This window comes from Sabethes cyaneus, chromosome 3 (assembly GCF_943734655.1).
Source record: "Sabethes cyaneus chromosome 3, idSabCyanKW18_F2, whole genome shotgun sequence".
In the NCBI taxonomy this organism is placed as follows: domain Eukaryota; kingdom Metazoa; phylum Arthropoda; class Insecta; order Diptera; family Culicidae; genus Sabethes; species Sabethes cyaneus.
The window spans coordinates 240,369,879-240,390,983 of record NC_071355.1 but is presented as its reverse complement, the minus strand read 5'-3'; the positions used below and the strand labels follow the sequence as shown (position 1 = coordinate 240,390,983).

Here is a 21,105-nt window from a genome sequence, read left to right as displayed (position 1 = left end):
ATTGTTTCCGAAATTGGGCTTTCCGACTTTCATCTTTCTGGTTTCAAAATATTAAAGATAAACCAATTTCAAGTAATTTTTCTGAAGATATCAAACTTCTACCTTTTACCCATTTTCAGCAATAGACCTTTGTTTATAAACGACCCCTCAAATCACATTTCTTCTTGTAACATGTTTATTTCAACAGACAGCTCAATGTGATGTTCTAGACAACATTTTGCATATAAAAGAGGAATATTTTTGCTGAAGACTGTTTTGCTTTTACTGCATTAATTTTAATAAGATATAACTGTTTTTAGGCTTAAAACCGTTTGATGAAAAATCCGAATATCTTAGCCATCTGCAAGTATGCATTGTTGTTGAAATAAACATGTTACAAGAAGGAATGTGATTTGAGGGGTCGTTTATAAACAAAGGTCTATTGGTGAAAATGGGTAAAAGTTAGAAGTTTTAGATCTTCACAAAAATTACTTGGAATTGGTTTATCTTTAATATTTTAAAACCAAAAAGGTGAAAAAAATATACTGAAAAAGTTATTACTTAAATTGTTGTTAAAGTAATACCTAAATATTGGACGACCCCTTCAAAAGATGCATCATTTTTTCATTCAAAAACATACCGAAGACCACATTGAGCTGAGACATGCCGTTTAGCCGCAAATATATTTGTCCCGAAATTTTAATTTCTGGCCCATAGTGGAGAGGTTGTCCGTCTCAGGCTGTGGGCAAGCGGAAAACGAGAAAATGGAAAGATAAAGAGAAAACAAAGCAAAAAAAGAGGAGACTGCACAGAAAAAGAGAGAGAACGAAAGTGAAAAAAAAAGAAAAATGAGAGAAAACAAAGAAAAACGATAAATAAAACAAGGAAAAAAATGACAAACTGGACAAAAAACAAAAGGAAAAGATTAAAATACGGGACCAACAAAGTTAAAAAACGAGAATAGAAAAAGGAAAAACGTAGACAAAAATGAAAAAGGAAAACAAACGAGATAAAATAAAAAACAGAACGTGACAAAAAAGGAGAAAACAACAGGACGCAATAAGAGGAAGAGCAAAGCAGTTGATGAGCCGGAAAGCAATATAATGAGACTGAAAACAGCACAGCAAAGACGGGTCTACAAATGAAAGAAAAAAGACGAAAAAATGGAATAGAAAATTGAAAAGCCGGAGGAAAATCAGGACTGACAAGGTTGAAAAACGGGACAGGAAAAGACAGGAAAAACTGGAAACTAAACAGAAAAAAGAAAAACGAGAGGGGAAAGGCGAGACAAAGGGAATACGGAATAGAAAAAGAAAGGGAAAACGATGCAGAAAACAACAGAAACCAAGAGGAAAACGGGAAAAGAAGGGTAAACGGGATATAAAAGGAGTAAGACATAAAACTATTCTGGAATTGCGTGAAAGCCCCGGTAGCCGTTTAAACTTAGACTAGGGTAACTAAATTATAATCATGAATAAGTTACTGCGAACTAGCTAGAGACCTTAGAACGGTAGTTTTTCATAAACTTGAGGCTGTAACATGGAGGGTATATGTGTCCTTGCCATGTTCTAGGTTTAGCGTGCTGACGATATTTTCCGGAGTACAAACTGAAAACGGAGAGTGACGGAAGGGTATGAATCATGAGCTATAGGAACTACTTCTAAGAGATTTTCATCGTTCATCTCGCAATAGTCGATAGCCTACGTTAGGCTGAACACATCGCAAAGATGTCGGACGACAGAGTGACAAAAACGGTTGTCCAACAACAACCTAACCTCGAGCACCAGGAAAAGGAAAAGTTGCCCAAGTTCGAGTTTAATAGAGAAGCTGAAAACAGCACGAGCCATTCTGGCTGTATACTGTCGACGATGGACGGCTGCGATTTGGATATTTACACCGATCATCGACTGCTAACTCACGCGTTGAACTGGTTGAACTCTAAGTCTAGCCAAGGATGCCTGAAGGGTTAAAAGACCACAGCGACAGTCTGAATGATCGTCTTTTGTGGCAGACCCCGACTGCTGACACAGTTTACGGACTGCTCCTACCCATTGATGGAGTTGAGCTAGATAGTTGCGCTGAACTTTCAGGTTCAGAGTTACAAAAGCGGCAGGTATCGGATGATACTTTGTCGAAATTCTTTAAATGATCACTCATTATCAGTGTCCGGTTTTGGGGTCCCGTAATTGTGCCAAATTCACTATGATTTGGGTAGATAACCGTTTTAACTTGTCTACAACCCCGTGTTTGATTCCAACGGTATTCTATTTCTGGCTTTCCTCATGTCAGCAATTCGCCTTTTACGACCGATATGGAGGTGCCCAGAAATGACGTGTGACCAATAAATTGCTGAACCGATCCTTATCTTGCTAGGTTGTTAGTAAATTCATTATCTTCGAACTACCTAACTAATTTGGACACTCATTTAGCGGACTTAAGTGCCAGTAAGCATACTTTGCCCTTCACATCCTGATTTGTGCAGCCTGCAACAAATCGTGATGTTGCTCATTTAGTTGAAACAGCGATCGAAAATTCAACGACACACTACAGCCTCATTACTGGTATTTAACTATCCAACTAACCGCTTCAAATAGGTATGTAATGATTTGGTTGGCCCTTTTCCAATATCAGGTGGTAACAGGCGAGACTACTGTCGATTCACGCTTAGACTGGCCACAAATAATCAAGTCCGATGTAGATGAATATTCGGAAAAATGAAATGTTTTGAGGACCGATTATCGATCGCGTATTCTCAGAATCTCACGATCGTCAATGTATTGTGAGTTGTCTTGTACTCGAATTGTGAGCGATGTGGTGGCTTTTTTTCCTATGATTTAATATTTGCAAATGAAATTTTGGCAATATAATTCGCAACAAGGGCTTCTGAGTTTTCATTATTCGCCTTTCGTCTTTCATGTTTCATTCTTCATTGTTTGGTTTATCCAGCTTTCCACAAGCGATAATGGCGGCTGATGGGTATTACTTTCTGAAGGGTATACAGTTCAGTTTTGACATTTAATGCAGAAGCGGTTACCGCGGTTACAATGGAAGCTACTATATTACAATTGTTTGCTGGTTGAGTGGAAAAATGTAAACATTGTTTAGTTTTCGCAGACGAGCCGAAGAGGAAGGGAAGCGAATTTTTGTGCTTTCTTAGCACACATTTTGTGAAATAATCTTTGCATTGGGTCAATGTGACAATATTTCAGCAAAGAATAGCCACAAAACTGCGTTTCAGTATAACTAAATTCCTTTTCGGCTCGTCTGCGAAAACTAAACAATGTTTACATTTTTTCAGTCAATCGGCAAACAACCGTAGTGGCTTCCATAGTAACCACGGAGACTGCTTCTGCATTGAATGTCAAAACCGAACTTTGCCCTTCAGAAAGTTGTACCCATCAGCCGCCATTATCGCTCGTGGAAAGCTGGATTCGTCTTTTGTATTTAATTTTTAATCTTGTTTTGTTATGTGTACTCTGTCGCTTTTTGCTGATGTTTTCTTTCTTTTTTCGTTGTCCTTTTTAAGCTCTGTTAGGATCATATATTTATTTTTAACGTCTGCCTTTCTTAACATCGTCTTTTTGGTTATTTTTCACAATTTGTTTTCATCTTTTGAGGCATTTTTGTTGGTCTTTTCCCTCATCTTTTCGTCTACTTATCATAACTTTTTCGTCGTTTTGCCATCGTTTTTTCTGTCTTTCTTCGTCAGGGCCCGCGCTAGCCAGTTTATCGCTGCATACAAATCATAAAAATGGCGCCCTCAGCATTTAACCGTAGAAAGCCCATAATCACGAAACGAATAGTAAAATATAACAATCCGTTGAGTCCTTAGTATTGGTCAAAACATGTTTAAAATTCTTGCAGCTATTCTAAAGATTTTGATGGAAAAGATTGTTTGTTATGCTTCCAATATCACAGAGAAAACTGAAAACATTTTGATGCTTCTTCAACTGAATCGCAACACGGCGAAGTACAAACGGAGACTATAGTGGATCGGTCACGCCACAAGAATGCCGGACGACTGTACAGTGAAATCCGTTCTCTTCAAGAGCCCCACCGGCACTAGGAAAAGAGGGACCCAACGCGCTAGATGGATTGACCAGGCTAAGACTGATTTGCGTATGCCGAGACGATCAATGAATTGGCGAATAACCCAGGACTGAGTACAGTGGAGAGTAACTTTAGATACAGCACGAGCCATCCCGGCTCTAAATATGCTGCTAAAGGAGGAAAGTTTTATATTAATCACTCATTTATTTAATATTCCAAAGCAAAGCCTCGGATATAACCGTCTTTAGACATTACCCTTCTTTATCGATAGACCTCGCAGTCGGTTATTAGAGTATTACAGGACAATTACGACGCTAGTGTAACGATCCTACTGACTCTAGCAGCACAACCCAGCTGAGATTCGAAGATACGACGACTGGTTTGTTAGACCAGCATCGAGCCTAGAAGCTAGCTGAGAAGTACATATTTAATACTCCAGTTTTTTAATATAGCCGAAATGGGGCTCGCTTAAAATGCTCGCTCCAAGCAGCTGCTTGTTTTGCTTAAGGAAAAATGAGTCGTTATTGATTTTGTACATTTCAAAAGCAGATTTTTTGTTTGAAACAAAAAATCTATTCAAGGAAATATATTCGCCGTGTTCAGATTGTGCCCAAAAATTGCTTCCGAAATTGGGCTTTCCGATGAAAAGTTAATGACTGTTAGTTTCCCATTAAGGGAAGCGCCGGCCCTGTTCTTCGTTGTCTTTTTGTCATATATTTGTAGTATTTTTTTGTTCGACACTTTCGTGCCGTCTTGTGTCATCTTTTTTGCCTTTCCTTCGTATTCGTCGTCTTTTAGTCATGTGTCTGCTGTACTTTTGTTGTTTTTTTTATTACAGACCCTTTAGTTTCGTATTCAGATTTTTTGTGTCTTTTCATCTTCGTAGTTTTTTATCTCTGTTTTTTAATATTTTTATCGTATTTTGTGTGGCCGTTTTGGCGACTTTTCTTTGTTTTTTGTTATCTAGGCGATGAGCCTTTGGTCGTCTTTGTGCCGTTTTGTGTTGTCTTTTCGTCACTTTTTTGACATTTTTTGTCAAGGCAACAAAAAATGTGGTCGTTTTACTGTCTTTTCGTCGTTCTTTCGTTGTCTTTCTGTAGTAGATTCGTCATGTTTATGGCATGTTTTGTCGCTTTTTTGACGCTTTTTTGTGTTTTCGGTTTTTTTTTGTCGCAGTTTCGGCGTCCTTACGTCATCTTTTTTATCGTCTTTTCATGTTTTTTCCGTCCTATTTCGTCTTTTGGCTTTCCGCCAACTTTTCATCCCCTTTTGGTCATCTCTTTATCGCAAATTTGTTTGTGGTCTTTGCGCCGTCGTTTCACCATTTTTTCGTTGTCTTTTCTTCGTATTTTAATCACCTTGTTATTTCTTTATCGCTTTTTTGTTGTATTTTCTGAAGCCTTAATTTTTAATAATTGCGGAAAAAGAGTAACGTAAATAAAATCTATTGGGACGTTGGGCTTCCAACTAGTTGGTTATAAAAACAACCTTATTGGCTTGACAGCTGCGAATGATTTTGAAGTTCTATAGCACTACAGAAATCATATTAGGAACTGTTAAAATATACGAAGAAATAGAAACGACAATATCTTGTATTCTCTCCGGATTCCAAGCAGCAAAATATTAGTATTATATTATTATTGAGTATTGAGTATTGAGTATCTTGAGTGTAGTATCTCAGAGACCGAAAGCCTGAAACTGAAGAATGGCCTGAAAGCGAAGAATGGCATGATGCCATCTATCATGCGTTGATGGCGTTGATGAGTAAGAGTCCTAACTGCGAATATGAAAAATGTAAGTTCGTATTGACAACATGTCAGCTTACTCGTGATTTTTCTAACTGAAAGAAACTTTCAACCGCTTCCTTTAAGTTAATAAAATTCGTACATACGAGCACTTGATCTGTAGGTCCGTAGAAAATTCCTAAATCCGTTGGAACACGGATAAAACGGATTAAATTGAATAGTTTCCAATTTGGATGATTAAATTCCTATAAAAGGCCTTCAAACTACCCGGTCGAACCAGAAAGATTCGCACAGAATCACTGGGTTTCCATGCATTGGAATCATGTAGAGGAATTCTGCATAAGATTCGTACAGAATGCTTTGCTTATAGAACCCAAAAAGTGAATCCCCAGGATACCTATAACTCGGTAAAGGAATCCCCTTTACTATGAAATAGGAGTGACTTGACTTGAAGGTTAAATATCAAATTTTAGTGTGCCTTCCCAATCATGTAAGAATAATGTCTACGAAAGGAGAACTTAGTCTGTGGGAGAACCTTTCATCAAGAAGTACACAGACGTCTTTGTTGATGGAAACTATCCAGCGATTCTTCATTGTTTTTATAATCGGATTCTTTTTGCGTTAGACGAAGATGAATATTTACGAATGCTGCGGTTTAGCTCATTCGGTTTGCAATAATCGACTAAGTTACAGGGGATCCGTTCGAACACAGGGTAGACCAGACAATGAGAAAGAGCTTCAAATATCATTCAATGTAACGTTAGGCATCATTGAAAACCGGTAGATAAAAAATGGTCTAAGATTGTTTCCTTGTGGAACACTATTTTTATTACACAATTGGTTTGGAAGTGCGTTGTCTAAATAATCTCACAGAAAGGTCTCGATTAGCCAGGTATCAACCAAAATTACACGAGCAATACCATTTTGGTACTTATTGTGGGACTGACTTTTGTGTAACCGGAATTAGTCATATCTAGACGAATTCCAGACAAACAAGAGATGGGCGTAAATAGCCTCAAGTGAATTTGCAATAACGTCTATACATTCAATGTGTCTAGAAACTACTGAGCATACAGTAATCCAAACGCTCCCAAAAAAGCAAAGTGGCATATCATTTATCATTTATCATTTATTTATTAGATTCATCTGACCATCTGGTCTCCATGAATTTATGGTAGGATGGCGAAAAGCCCCCTTGAGGTGAAGCCTCTTCAAGAGGGCGTAAAAACCCCATCATCTTTTGACTTTGGATTACAATCATAACATACAATAATTTCATATAATAATAAATATCACTGCTTACACACTAATATTATTTACATACATTGTCGGTCTTATAATCTAAGTAATACAACTAAACAAGAAACATTTAACTAATAAATCTTCTTATGCGATTTTTAAAAACATCTATTGAAATAGTAAAGTCAAAAAGCACATAAAATCTATTAAAAGCGTTACACGTCGCCCGGACGGGTTCGTTTTGGCCGTATTCAGTGCGCTGAAAGTCAAGCCTCATAAAGTCCCATGATCTCAAGCTTCTAGTAGGGGCATTAATATTGATTTGTGCAAGAAGATGAGGAGCATCAATTTTGCTAGTTAGAAGCTTTCCAATAAAAACGGCTCTGGAAATATCACGCCTTTGCGCAAGTGTTTCCATGTTAAGTAGTCGACAACGCTGCTCGTATGGGGGTAATTGCATTAGGTCACGCCAAGGTAAAGATCTAAGAGCACTACGTAAAAATCTGGACTGTACTGCTTCAATTCTGCTTATCCAAACATCTGCATAGGGGCTCCAAATTACTGCTGAAGTTTCCAAAATAGGGCGAACAAGGGAGTAATACAGTGCCCTCAAACAATGTGGGTCAGTGAACTCTTTGCCAATTCTGGTGATAAAACCAAGGTTTCTATTTGCCTGTGCAATGATCGATGAGTAGTGATCTCTGAAGGACATGCAAGAGTCCAACAGAACCCCAAGATCTTTAAAAGTTGACACTCTTACTAGCGGGTGACTAGAAATAGTGTAGTCCCATAGAATGGATGTTTTCTTTGCGTGTGAAGGAGATTACGTGGCATTTACTTATACTGAGGATCAGCTGATTATAAGAGCACCATCCAAATAAATCGTCGAGATATCCTTGCAGTTCAATACGGTCTCCTATGGATCGTATCGCAAGAAACAACTTGAGGTCGTCCGCATATAGTAGCCTGCATCCTTGCGGGATGACAAAACAGACATCGTTGAAAAATATAGAGAATAGCAGTGGCCCGAGATTGCTTCCTTGAGGTACCCCTGATGTGCTGACGAAGCTATACGATTCATTGTTTCCGATCTTTACAGTTAGTGAACGGCTAGTATCATACCTGACTTAAGCCATTCTACGAAGCTAAACGAAGCGCCCAGCCGAGCAATCTTCGCCACCAGAATGGAATGATCGACTCGGTCAAATGCAGCTTTAATATCTGTATAGATGGTATCTACTTGCGCGCCGTCTTCCATATGTTTAATACAGTGTGAGGTAAACTGAGCCATGTTGATCGATGGATATGTAGGATTTAGCTTCATGTAACATAATTTTTCCTACTAATATTTCGAAAAGCTTGGAGGTAGCACACAGGGAGGTTATACCTCGGTAGTTTGCAATGTTCTGCTTATCGCCCTTTTTGAAGACTGGAAACATTACAGATTTTTTCCAACATGTCGGGAATACAGCTTGCGATAACGATTTATTAAAAATCATTCTCAACGGGGTGCAGAGGGCAGTCGCGCATTTTTTCAATACTGCTGCGGGAATTCCGTCAGGTCCATATGAGGCTGATGACTTCAGCTTACCGAACGTGGCATTAATATGATCATCGGAAAAAGTAATGTTACCAATGTTCAGTACATCGCATGGAACATTACGGAGAGCGATCTCGACGTCTGACGAGCTAGCAGTAGCAACTTTGAACACACTGGAGAAGTGTTTCGCGAATAGGTTGCAGATATCGCTTCTTGTACTTGATTGTTCGTTATCAAGAAACATGTTAACTGGGAGTCCGTTCTCTTTTCGTTTTCCTTTTACGAATGACCAGAAACCTTTAGGATTTTGTTTAAGCTTTGATTGGGTATGCAGCAAAAATCTTGAATAAAGAAACCGATTATACGTCCTATAGGAATTGCTGGCATAATTAAACTCAAGCTTTGCCAGGGGGTCCCGTCGAGACGCGTAACGACGTAGGGCGCGAGCTCTTAGTCGTTTCAGCTCTCGTAACCGTCTATTTGACTAGAGAGGTTTCGGTCGAGGGCGGGGTGCGGGAACGTGATTTCTGAAAAGTCGGGTCAGCGTAACAGAAAATCTTTCGGCAACTTTGTTAACATCGGCGGCGTTATTCAGCAGAGATTCCCAGTTCGTATTTCTTAAAGACTCTTGTAGACCGCAAAAGTCCGCTTTCGAGAAGTCAAACTCCCTATCATCGGACATCTCTTCAAAGTGTACCGGGCGAGGACAGGCGAGAGAAACCAGTAAAGGAGGATGGTATACGTCAATATTTACTAACGGTTCAAGTGCTTCCGTGACTTTGCAGTTCGCTGAAGAGTCTTTATCGACGAAAACAAGGTCAAGAACTCGGTTCCGACAATTAGTAACTGCACACATCTGTAGCATACTTAGTAAAGACATACCATCGAGTAGCATTATACTTGGTCTAGAGAAATTCGATTCTGTGGCATCAGGAACAGCGTATACAGAGTGAGTATTTTTCCAAACAAGCCCAGGTTGGTTGTAATCCCCAAGTAAAATGTGAGTCGTTCCTGGTTGTAAAGAGTTGACGATGGTAAGAGCTGAGTTGATGTGCTTCTCGATAGCGTTAACATCAGAAGCAACGTCCGGAGGGAGATAAACTGCACCGATGCAAGTATTTGTGTTAAGGATTTGGATGTTTACTGAAACGGAGACAGCAACAAATAGCTCGTCTATCTTCGTACGTAAGCCCCTCACATTTTGGTAATAGATCCTGAGCTGATGATCGACTGCCGCTGCGTTGGTATTTGAAGCACTGCTGTCATCAACGATGATGTGGTCAAGCATGTTGCGATTATCGGCAGGCTGTAAGTGGGGGTCGACATGAGGGCGCGCAGTATCTCGTATAGCTTCGGAAGGACATATACTCTTCTTGGCTTTACCTGACGAAAACGATTTGGCACTTCCAATATCTACTATTTGGTGCTGTGACACGGTGGTGGACGGATGAATTTCGCTGACTTATCCATATCCATCGCATATCCTACAGATGCCAAATTTTTCTTCGAGTAAATCCAGCTTTCCTGAGGTGTTGCGATCCATTAACGGAACTTTACCTTCTGTTTTTATTTGACAGACTTTACAGGCAACTGTTAGAGAATAAAACAATTGCAAAAGAACAAAACAATTGCAATAAATATCTTCAAGAAGGTGCTGAGGGCAAATGGCCTGCTTTGAAGCTGACGAGGTTTTTTTTCGGAAGGGTCGGCGTTTTTTTCTTGTGTTCAGATGAACAATTAACCTTTTTCTAAGAGTCGTATCTTTTCCAACAGTCTTGAAAGTCCATCGTGTAAAGCTATACGAATGTAAACTGATTTTTTTGTGGGTAAAATCGATAAGAGATTCTCTTCGTGGCTCCTCTCTTCCGCTTTTAACGGCTACATAAATGCATAGAAACGAAAATTTCCTAAACATTTAGCTAATTAGTTACTCCGGCCATCGATTCATGCAAAGCTGATGTGTTAAAATGCATTAGTATCGCCGTAAACAGCGGAAGAGATGAGACACGAAGAGAATCTCTCATTGTCACATAGGTCTCTTTGAAAAATTACCCGAGAAATAGATTTTTTAATTTCAGAATTATTTTTATATACAAACCAAAGGAGCATCAATGGGAAACCTTCTTTATCTTCCAGGAATTTTTCAAAATATGATTCCCAGAGTTTATGAAATTTTGAATGAATACAGTTTCTGAAAAATTCGAGGAATTCAGTGAAAATTTTCAAATTGTCACGATCACTGCTTATTTCTAAAATTCATAAATTAAGTACCGAAGGTATATTTATACATATATTTTATAAAAAAAATTCCAGAAGATTTTTACAAAAATCCATTGAAAATATTATCTGGAAAAAGTTTTTCATAACCTTTTACCTGCTTTACGGCCGGACACTATTGGCAGAGACGAACTTGAAATATGGGTTTCTTTACCAGAAATATCGGTTTCAAGCTTCAAACCAATAATCTTTTCTGATAAGCTCATTAAAATAACTCTTATTTGGTATCTAAATCATTAAAATCAGGGGTGCAAATGTTATGCATTTTTAAAGAAAGAAAGATTAGCGAATATGACGATTTTTAGGACCACACCGTTTACCATCAGCTACTCGTTTGTGGCCTCTCCGAACTCTGTGACACCAGCAGCTGCTACAAGCAAGAACACTCCACACTAATTACAATTTCCACGAACAAGTTCGTCATTTGGTGGCCTCGGAAAAGAATTAATGTGAAAAGTTTTCAATTTCTTGTGGTTTTGTTGTGTGAGTGCTCTGCAGTGCTAGTTTATCTTCTTTTGTTATGTTTTGCGAAGGTTTTCTTTTTATGTGAACCGTGTTTTCCCATTTTAATTTTATTAGAAGATGTCTATAAACTTGACTGCACACAAAGTTCATTCTCTTAAAGTTGTCAACAATAATTTTGCAAGGAAAATAACACATTTTTTTTCTTTCTCTCTCTCCCCAGCCCCCCAGGATGCCGTTCACATTACCGCCATCCTTGGCGAGAGTGTCGTGTTCAACTGTCACGTCGAGTTCCCCGGCGATCATCCCGTTCCGTACGTCCTGCAGTGGGAGAAGAAGGTGAGCGAAACGGTACGCTATCAACTCAACTCTCTACTCCTAATCAATTTCTCCAGTTTTTTTTCGCATTCGAAAAAACCATACCACAAACACACTTCGCCGCCGCGGGCAGGGCAGGGCAGGTCACATAAAAGAAAAAAAAAACCTGCGGTAAATCGAAAGGCTCTAGCGCAAAAAAACAAGAAATAAACAAGCAAGAAAAATAACAGAAAAGTCTAGAAGCCCCCCCTCCGATCGTGTTAGTTAGAAGAGTAGCGCATCGGAGAAAGCAAATGAATCTCTTAATTTTTTTCGAACAAAAAGCTTAGTACGGGAAGAAAAAAATTTGAGATTCAAGCTCTATAGTCGAAACTGGGTTACGCAAAGCTCATAGCCATGTAGACCTAAGTATTGTTTAAATGTAAAATTTGCTGATTGTTCCTTTGTTCTTCGTTTTTTTTTCTTCTATACTAATCAATATAAGTTATACATATTCCATATTGATCGCAACGAGGAATCGTGCGTCTTCTGTTCCCTATACGATATGCATCAGTAAATTTAGTGTATTCAAACCGAAACCGAAAACAAATTCTACCAAAGACTATTTACAAGCAGTAATCAATGTTTCCGATCGATTGCGAATGCGTGTGTAAATTTATGTCTTCACCAGTAGTTTCTATTTAGCCAGTATCTCTTGATTGCTTCCCGAATGCTTTCCTGTGCCAAACATATAAATAAACATATATGTTCATTAGGGTCTTGCATGTTCCACCGCCAGGCAGCCAGCCAGTTGTATTGTTTCCCAAAGCAGGGCAGCAAACTAAACCGACACTAATCTTAACCTTTACCGATGCGATGGAACCGTTTTTTTTCGCTCTTTATGCTACCCGGCTTTACGCTACTTCCTCCTCTAATGTGGTTATTATACGACCAATCGTCGGGCCAGTTTTTCGTTCGCCAATCCCTCGTACGTTCATGTCATCGGAATGGCCACCACCCCGCACCCAACAATCCTCTGTAAGAAGGTAATTATAGTCCAATTAAGCGATTAGTCGTCGGAATTGTCTTGCCCGGCGGACCCGTTTTTCTCTGCGTGCCGGCGATGGCGACGTGGCGATCGAATGAAAGTGATCCGGAGAATTTGAATATAGGCGTACGTACGCAGAACGAAATGAAGTGAAGCTGCACTTTGAGAATTGTGTGTTGGTACCTAGCAACGCAACGTGATGGATGGATGAAGGGGCAAGATTTCCGGACCCCGCTTGTTGGTTGTTGGAGACGAGCGAGACAGGGAAAGACGAACGACATAAATGACGATAAATTGCACGAAAGACCGCAAGAAAACTAGTTCTCCGCAGTCCCGCCGCCATGCAGTCGGTCGGCCGGTCGCAAACAGGAAGTCGGACGTGGTCACCGAGGTTTTGCGGTACGGTAGGTTGTATTGCGCTTCTTCAGTCACCGGCAACCGACGGTCCGATGACGACGATGTCGACGATGACGATAAGTGGCGCAAAGGTGCATTGTTCGGTTGCCACTTGCGTAGCGTAGCGTAAAGGTAGACCTGGTAGAGGCCGGATCGGTTGGTTGGACTTGCCAATCTGGAGGAAGCTCACAGCTGTACTTATTTTTCGTCGTTCGATTGAGGGCAGAACGGCTAGCGTATAGCCCGCATTGCCTACTGAGATGAGATGTGCCTGCCAGTCTGTACACGTGACAGCTGCGCACAGGAGAGTGAATGAATGGTTTTGATGTTCGGTGCGGCACTTGTGAAAATTAATGCTTTTTTCGGGTTGATGGATTAAGTGTTCCCAAATGATTGGATTTTTTTTCCGGAAAATTTATAATTTACGTCAGTGAACCACAGGCAAGCTGCATAGGAGTCTACTGAAATTTCCTTCACGATAGTTTTTCACGTTCTCAAACAAAACGTTTTATAGTTCGACAGACAGTGAATATCATTTTTGGCGTTGACATTATTTTGTTATATTAATGATAAACTCAGTAACCATCCAGTTCATTCAATTAAATTATTCACACACTTCCTCTCTCTCCAAAAAGACTTAAGATGGGACATTCTGGTTAATGCCCAATCACTAGTGTGCCTATTTACCCCTGACATGCTGGGAAACGTATCACACCTTTAATTTCAACCCCGACTAAAAGATTAATTTTTGAGTTTGTTGCACTGGCGCCAGATCTCTATTCCATTCGAAGGACTGCTGGTGAGATTGTTCTATTTTTATCCATATATACCACATTTCATAAATAAACTAGAATGGGGAAGAGAGAGGGACCATCAGAGCACTTGTTTGAAGCGGGGGGCCTAGGGAGAGTGAAACAGTCAATTTTCTAGGGTTAATCTTGGCCCGATTAACAACACATCGTGGATAATGAGCGGGCTCTTCTCCCCACCTGCTGGAGTCATTCTGCATTAAGACGGTTTATTCAACGATTGACTCAGGCGACTTAGCCCTTGGAAGGAGATTCTCTAAATCCCTGGTACGTGTAAGAGATGTTACTTATCGACCAATAGCTTTTTGGTCCTTCATACAAGAGGTGGGAAGCATGACCAATCGTTGAATATCTTCAACTCTTTTTGACATGATAGGCTCATTGCTATGAACGGATGTTCGGCTAAGGCAGGTGGTAGTACCATATATTCATATTCATATTGTTGCACTAGCGTGCCCAGATATACATGAGGAAAGGATTGAACAAAAAACAAAAGAGCATTTTTTGATCTGGAAAAATCAAGCAATACTACTGGCGGATCTCATTTTATGCAATCTTCAGGACTTCCAAGTTACATCACGAGAATTTTTTTACATTAAATATTACGGAAAAAGTGGAGCATGGGATCGCAACCCGAATTGAGTTTAAAATTTAACTAGAAATTAGGCTTATTAATATTAGACATGAAATAGGACTTGAATTAAAATTGAAGTATAAACTTCAAAGTTCCAACCCCATAGGCCAAAGTACAAAGTACAAAGTACAAAGTTCAAAATCCAAAGTACAAAGTCCAAAATCTGAGGTACAAAGTTCAAAGTCCCAAGTCCCAGATTCAAAGTCTCAGGTCCCAAGTGCCAAGTGCCAAGTCCACAGTCTCAAATCTCAAGTCCCAAGTACCAAATCCCTAGTCCCAGGTCCCAAGTCTCAGGTCCCAAGCACCAAGTCCAAAGTTCCCAGTCCCAAGCGTCAAGTCCCAGGTCCCAAGCCTCAGGTTCCAAGTGCCAAGTCCAAAGTCTCAAACCTCAAGTCCCAAGTCCCAGGTCTCAAGTCTCAGGTTCCAAGTGCCAAGTCGGAAGTCCGAAGTCCCAAGTGCCAAGCTCAAAATTCCAAGTCTCAAGTCCAAATTCCCAAGTCCCAAGTCTCAGGTCCCAAGTGCTAAGTCCAAAGTCCCTAGTCGCGAGTCCCAAATCTCAGGCCCTAGGTCTCAAGTTTTAGGTTCCAAGTGCCAAGCGCCAAGTCCAAAGTCTCAAATCCCAAGTCTCATGTCTCAAGTGCCAAGTGATAAATCACAAACTCGAGTTTAAGTTCAATGTACTTTATTAGACGTTCAAATGGAGAAAGAGGTTTTACAATAGTTAACAATTGCTTTTATAGGTTTTATACCGGAAATGTTTCTTGTATAAAATGCTATTTATATGCTAATTTAAATGATAATTATATGCTATCAAACTAATCTAGCTAAGATCGAGGGGGTTTGCTATAAACTATTTATCACCAAGTATCAAGTGTCAAGTGCCCAGTCCGCAGTTCCAAGTCTCAGGTTCCAAGTGTCAAGTCTCAAGTCTCAAGCCTCAAGTCCCAAGTGCCAAGTGCCAAGTGCCAAGTTCAAAATCCCAAGTCTCAGGTCCAAGTTCCAGCCCTCAGGTCTCAAGTCTTATTTCCCAAGTGCCAAGTGTCAAGTACCAAGTGCCTAGTTCCAAGTCCCAAGTCCCAGGTCTCAAGTCTTATGTAGTGTCAAGTCCGAAGTCTCAGGTCCCAAGTGACAAGTGTCAAGTGCCCAATCCAAAGTCCCTAGTCGCAAGTCCCAAGTCTCAGGTCTTAAGTGCCAAGTCCAAAGTTCCAAGTGTCAATTCCCAAGTCCCAGGTCCCAAGTGTCAAGTCCCAAGTGTCAAGTCCCAAGTCTCAGGTTCCAAGTGCCAAGTGCCAAATGCCATGTCCAAAGTCCCAAATCCCATGTCTCAAGTCTCAGGTCTCGGGTGCCAAGTGCAAAGTACCAAATGTTAAGTGCCAAGTCCAAAGTCCCAAGTTTGAAGTCCCAAGCAGGGATAGCACTTTATTCAGCAAAATTGTAGATAATGACTAATTCTACAAATGTCCCATATGAAACTTTGTCAAATTGTGCTTGGCTTGGACGGTACTGTCAAATGAATGTGAATTAAGTCCAAGTGATCGAGCCATCCGTGGTCCCAAGTCCCAAGTCGGAAGTCCTAAGTCCGAAATACCAAATCCCAAGAGCCAAGTCCGAAGTCCCCAGTCTCAAGTCTCATGTCCCAGGTCTCTAGTGCCGAGTGCTAAGTCCAAAGTTCCAAGTTCCAAGTCTCAGGTACCAGGTTCCAAGTACCAATTCTCAAGTCCCAAGCGCCAAGTGTCAAGTCCAAAGTGCCAAGTTCAAAGTTACTGGGGCCCAAGTCTTAGGTCCCACGTGCCAAATCCAAAGTCTCAAATCTCAAGTTCCAAGTCCCAAGTCTCAGGTCTCAAGTGCCAAGTCCCTAGTCGCAAGTCCCAAGTCCAAAGTCCGGAGTCCGGAGTCCGAAGTCCGACGTCCCAAGTCCCAAATCCAAGGCCCCAGGTCCCAAGTCCCAAGTCCTAAGTTCCCGGGCCCCAGGTCCCAAGTCCCAAGTGCCAAGCGTCAAGTCCCAAGTCTCAGGTACCAAGTCCCAGGTCCCAGGTCCCAAGTCCCAAGTGCCAAATGCCATGTTCAAAGTCCCAAGTCCTAGGGCCCTAGTCTTAGGTCCCAAGTGCCAAGTCCAAAGTCCCATGTCCCAAATCCCAAGTCCCAAGTCTCAGTTCTCAAGTGCCAAATGTCAGGTGCCAAGTGTCAAGTACCAAGTCCAAAGTCCCTAGTCGCATGTCCCAAAACCGAAATCCGAAGTCTGGAGTCCGGAGTCTGAAGTCCGGAATCCGGTTTCCGAAGTCCGAAATCCTTGGTGCAAGTCCCAAGTCCCAAGTCTCAGGTCCCAAGCGCCAAGTGTCAAGTCCCAACTGCCAAGTCCAAAGTACCAAATCCCAAGTTCCAAGTCCCAAGTCTCAGGTCGCAAGTGCCAAGTCCCTAGTCGCAAGTCCCAAGTCCGGAGTCCGAAGTCCAGAGTCCGAAGTACGACGTTCCAAGCCCCAGGTCCCAAGTTCCAAGTCCTAAGCTCCCGGGCCCCAGGTCCCAAGTCCCAAGCGTCAAGTCCCAAGTCTCAGGTACCAAGTCCCAGGTCCCAGGTCCCATGCCCCAAGTACCAAATGCCATGTTCAAAGTCCCAAGTCCTAGGGCCCTAGTCTTAGGTCCCAAGTGCCAAATCCAAAGTCCCAGATCTCAGGTCCTAAGTCCCAAGCCCCAAGCGTCAACTCCCAAGTCCGAAGTGTCAAGTGTCCCAGATGCCGCGTCCCAAGTGCCAAGTGCAAACCCGCAGCCAAAAATCAATAGCAAATAGTCAAAAGTTGAAATTCAAAAGTAAATTAAGACATCGAAAGCCAATAGTCGAATGCCAAATAGCAAAATTTGTAAGCCAAAAGTTGAACGCCAGAATCCATAAGTCAAGAAGCAAAAATCGAGTCCAAAATTTTACTCAAAAGTGAAAACCAGAAAGTCAAATGGCGAAAAGTGAATAATGAAAATTTATAAGCACTTAATACTTATAAATCAAAATTTTATATTTGAAAATCAAAAGATAAAGGATATAAACTTTAACTTAAACTTCGTAAACTATTTGTAATTTGGTATGAAATCAGCATTAAATGAAATTTAATTTTTTTTAAACTGGAAGCTCAATTGAACTTGAAACCGGAGTTGGATTTGGGCGTATAGTTGACCTTGATTATATTGAAGTTGGAACTAAAATTGGTTCTAAATTTAGATCAATCTGATCTTGAAGCTTCACTGCAATTTGAACCAGAAATTGGACTTCAAACCCAGTTTGAATTTGGACTTGAATTTGGATTTGAAAATAAATTTGAAATTGCGTTTGCAAATGGACCTGAAATCATACTTAAAATTAAATACAAATTGGACTTACAATTGAGTTTGCACTGTGCTTGAAAGCGGAGCAGAAATCGGTTGTAGAATTTTACTAGGAATTGAAATTCTACCAAGTGAGCAATTGGACGAAATCGGACATCCCAGCTAGCAAAAAATCGTACATCAATGTACGAAAATGATCCTAAATATCGCTTAACAAATTCGCAATCGTAATTAATTAATCTTATATATAAAAATGGATTTCTGTCTGTCTGTCTGTCGGGATGTTCCTTATAGAATCAAAAATTAATGAACCAATCGGCATGAAAATATGCATGTAGAGGTTTCTTGGGGCCAGGAAAGGTTTTAGTGACGGTTAGAAACCCCACCCCCCACTAAGAGGGGGGGCTCCCATACAAATGAAACACAAATTTCTGCATAACTCGACAACTAATCAAGCAAATACAACAAAATTTGGCATGTGGGTGTTTCCGGTGACAAGAATTTATTCTATGGTAAATTGAGACCCCTCCCCTCTTTATAAGGGGAATTATAACTCCTCTCCTCTTTTAAAGGGGGGGCTTCCATACAAATTTCCTCATAACTCGAGAACTAATCAAGCAAATGGAACCAAATTTGGCATGTGAAGGTTCTCGAGGGCAAGAATATTTTCTATAGTAAATTAGGACCCCTCCCCACTTTAAGAGGGGGGGCTCCTGTACCAAAGAAACACAATTTTCCTCATAACTCGAGAACTAATCAATCAAATGGAACAAAATTTGACATATGGGTGTTTTTGGAGACAAACATTTTTTCTATGATGAACTGGGACCCCTCCTCACTTTAGGAGGGGGGGCTCCTATACAAATGAAATACAAATTTCCTCATAACTCGAGAGCTAATCAAGCAAATGAAACCAAATTTGGCATGTGAAAGTTTTCGAGGACAAAAATATTTTCTATGGTGATTTAGGACCCCTCCCCGCTTTAAGAAGGGGGGGCTCCTATACAAACGAAATACAAATTTCCTCATAACTCGAGAACTAATCAAGCAAATGGAACCAAATTTGGCATGTGAAAGTTTTCGAGGACAAAAATATTTTCTATGGTGATTTAGGACCCCTCCCCGCTTTAAGAGGGGGGGCTCCTATACAAACGAAATACAAATTTCCTCATAACTCGAGAACTAATCAAGCAAATGGAACCAAATTTGGCACGTGGGTGTTTTTGGAGACAAAATTTTTTTCTATGATGAATTGGGACCCCTCCTCACTTTAGGAGGGGGGGCTCCTATACAAATGAAATTCAAATTTCTTCATAACTCGAGAACTAATCAATCAAATAGAACCAAATTTGGCATGTGGAGATTTTTTGAGGCAAAAATATTTTCTATGGTGAATTCGGACCCCTCCCCACTTTAGGAGGGGGGGCTCCTATACAAATGAAATACAAATTTCCTCATAACTCGAGAGCTAATCAAGCAAATGAAACCAAATTTGGCATGTGAAAGTTTTCGAGGACAAAAATATTTTCTATGGTGATTTAGGACCCCTCCCCGCTTTAAAAGGGGGGGGCTCCTATACAAACGAAATACAAATTTCCTCATAACTCGAGAACTAATCAAGCAAATGGAACCAAATTTGGCATGTGAAAGTTTTCGAGGACAAAAATATTTTCTATGGTGATTTAGGACCCCTCCCCGCTTTAAGAGGGGGGGCTCCTATACAAACGAAATACAAATTTCCTCATAACTCGAGAACTAATCAAGCAAATGGAACCAAATTTGGCACGTGGGTGTTTTTGGAGACAAAATTTTTTTCTATGATGAATTGGGACCCCTCCTCACTTTAGGAGGGGGGGCTCCTATACAAATGAAATTCAAATTTCTTCATAACTCGAGAACTAATCAATCAAATAGAACCAAATTTGGCATGTGGAGATTTTTTGAGGCAAAAATATTTTCTATGGTGAATTCGGACCCCTCCCCACTTTAGGAGGGGGGGCTCCTATACAAATGAAATACAAATTTCCTCATAACTCGAGAGCTAATCAAGCAAATGAAACCAAATTTGGCATGTGAAAGTTTTCGAGGACAAAAATATTTTCTATGGTGATTTAGGACCCCTCCCCGCTTTAAGAGGGGGGGCTCCTATACAAACGAAATTCAAATTTCCTTATAACTTGAGAACTAATCAAGCAAATGGAATCAAATTTGGCATGTGGGAGATTTTGGAGTCTTGAGTTTATTTTATGATAGAGACCTCTCACTCCTGTGGTAGGAGGATATGGACTCTCATACAAAAAAAAATTTGGGAAACTCAAAAACTAATCGAACTCGAGAAATTCGAGACTATTCCATAAACATTAGTCAATAACAAGACCACAAAAACTATCTATAGTAACACTAGATCATTGAGGACCAGACGGTCGTGAGTGTTGCCAGTGACCCGCCGTCGGAAGCGCCGCTCACTGTGGGGCTTGCAAAACTCGAGATTATGACAAAGATCATCCGAGATTCATGATTTATGTACAACACAGGCTAATTTGTGGCAATACGAAGTTTGTCGGGTCAGCTAGTTAAACATAAAATTAGAGTTGAGATTGAATATTAATTCCGACATGAAAGTGGACATTAAATCGGAGTTTAAAATTAATTATGAAATTTTTCTAGAAACGGAACTTCCAATTAGATCCAATCAATCGAAATTGAAATTTACTGATTGTACAACTTCTGGGCAAACAACATAAATTCTCCAGACTGCCGGGCTTCCTCTTGCGATTTTTTTTGGTTCGAAATAAAACCTTTAGAGAAGGTTATTTGAAGTCTAACTTTCAGTCCAATTCCGTGTCTAATTTAATGTCTAAATTCAAGTAAAATTTGGATCCGAATTCAAGTCCAAGGAAAATCCACTTTCAACTCCGATTTCAAGTTCATTTTTCCTCTGATTTCAAGTCCTATTTCTTGTATATTTTTAAGTCTAATTCCAAGTTCAATTTTAAAGCCAATTATAAGTCTAATTACGAGTCTTATTTTACCTCTTATTTAAGGGCGTAACATTTAATGTAAAAAATCTCATGGTGTAGCCCAGAACACCGATGTTTTTGCAATTAGTAAATTAATTACATGAGAATAAAACCTCCATCCTAAGGTTAGGTACGTGATTTTTCCAGACCTTGTAAGCATGCTTTTGAAAGTTCTGTGTCCTACTTTCTGTCTATGTCAGGGCAGTTTGTCCCCAACCATTATATATGGATCGTTCTTAGTCTACAAGTATGAAAAAGTCAGTTTTTAGTTGAGTTGATTCACAGCTGTTAAAGGAC

At 40.3% G+C, this 21,105-nt stretch overlaps 1 protein-coding gene across 1 annotated transcript in view; it reads left to right on the top strand.

Moving 5' to 3' along the window:
* LOC128740963 (protein turtle) overlaps nt 1-21,105 on the top strand; it is a 60,967-nt gene that overhangs the window by 2,884 nt on the left and 36,978 nt on the right. Inside the window, exon 2 of the mRNA XM_053836538.1 lies at nt 11,516-11,643. Within this exon, the coding sequence (XP_053692513.1) occupies nt 11,516-11,643 (128 nt within the window). The remainder of the gene's footprint in view (nt 1-11,515; nt 11,644-21,105) is intronic.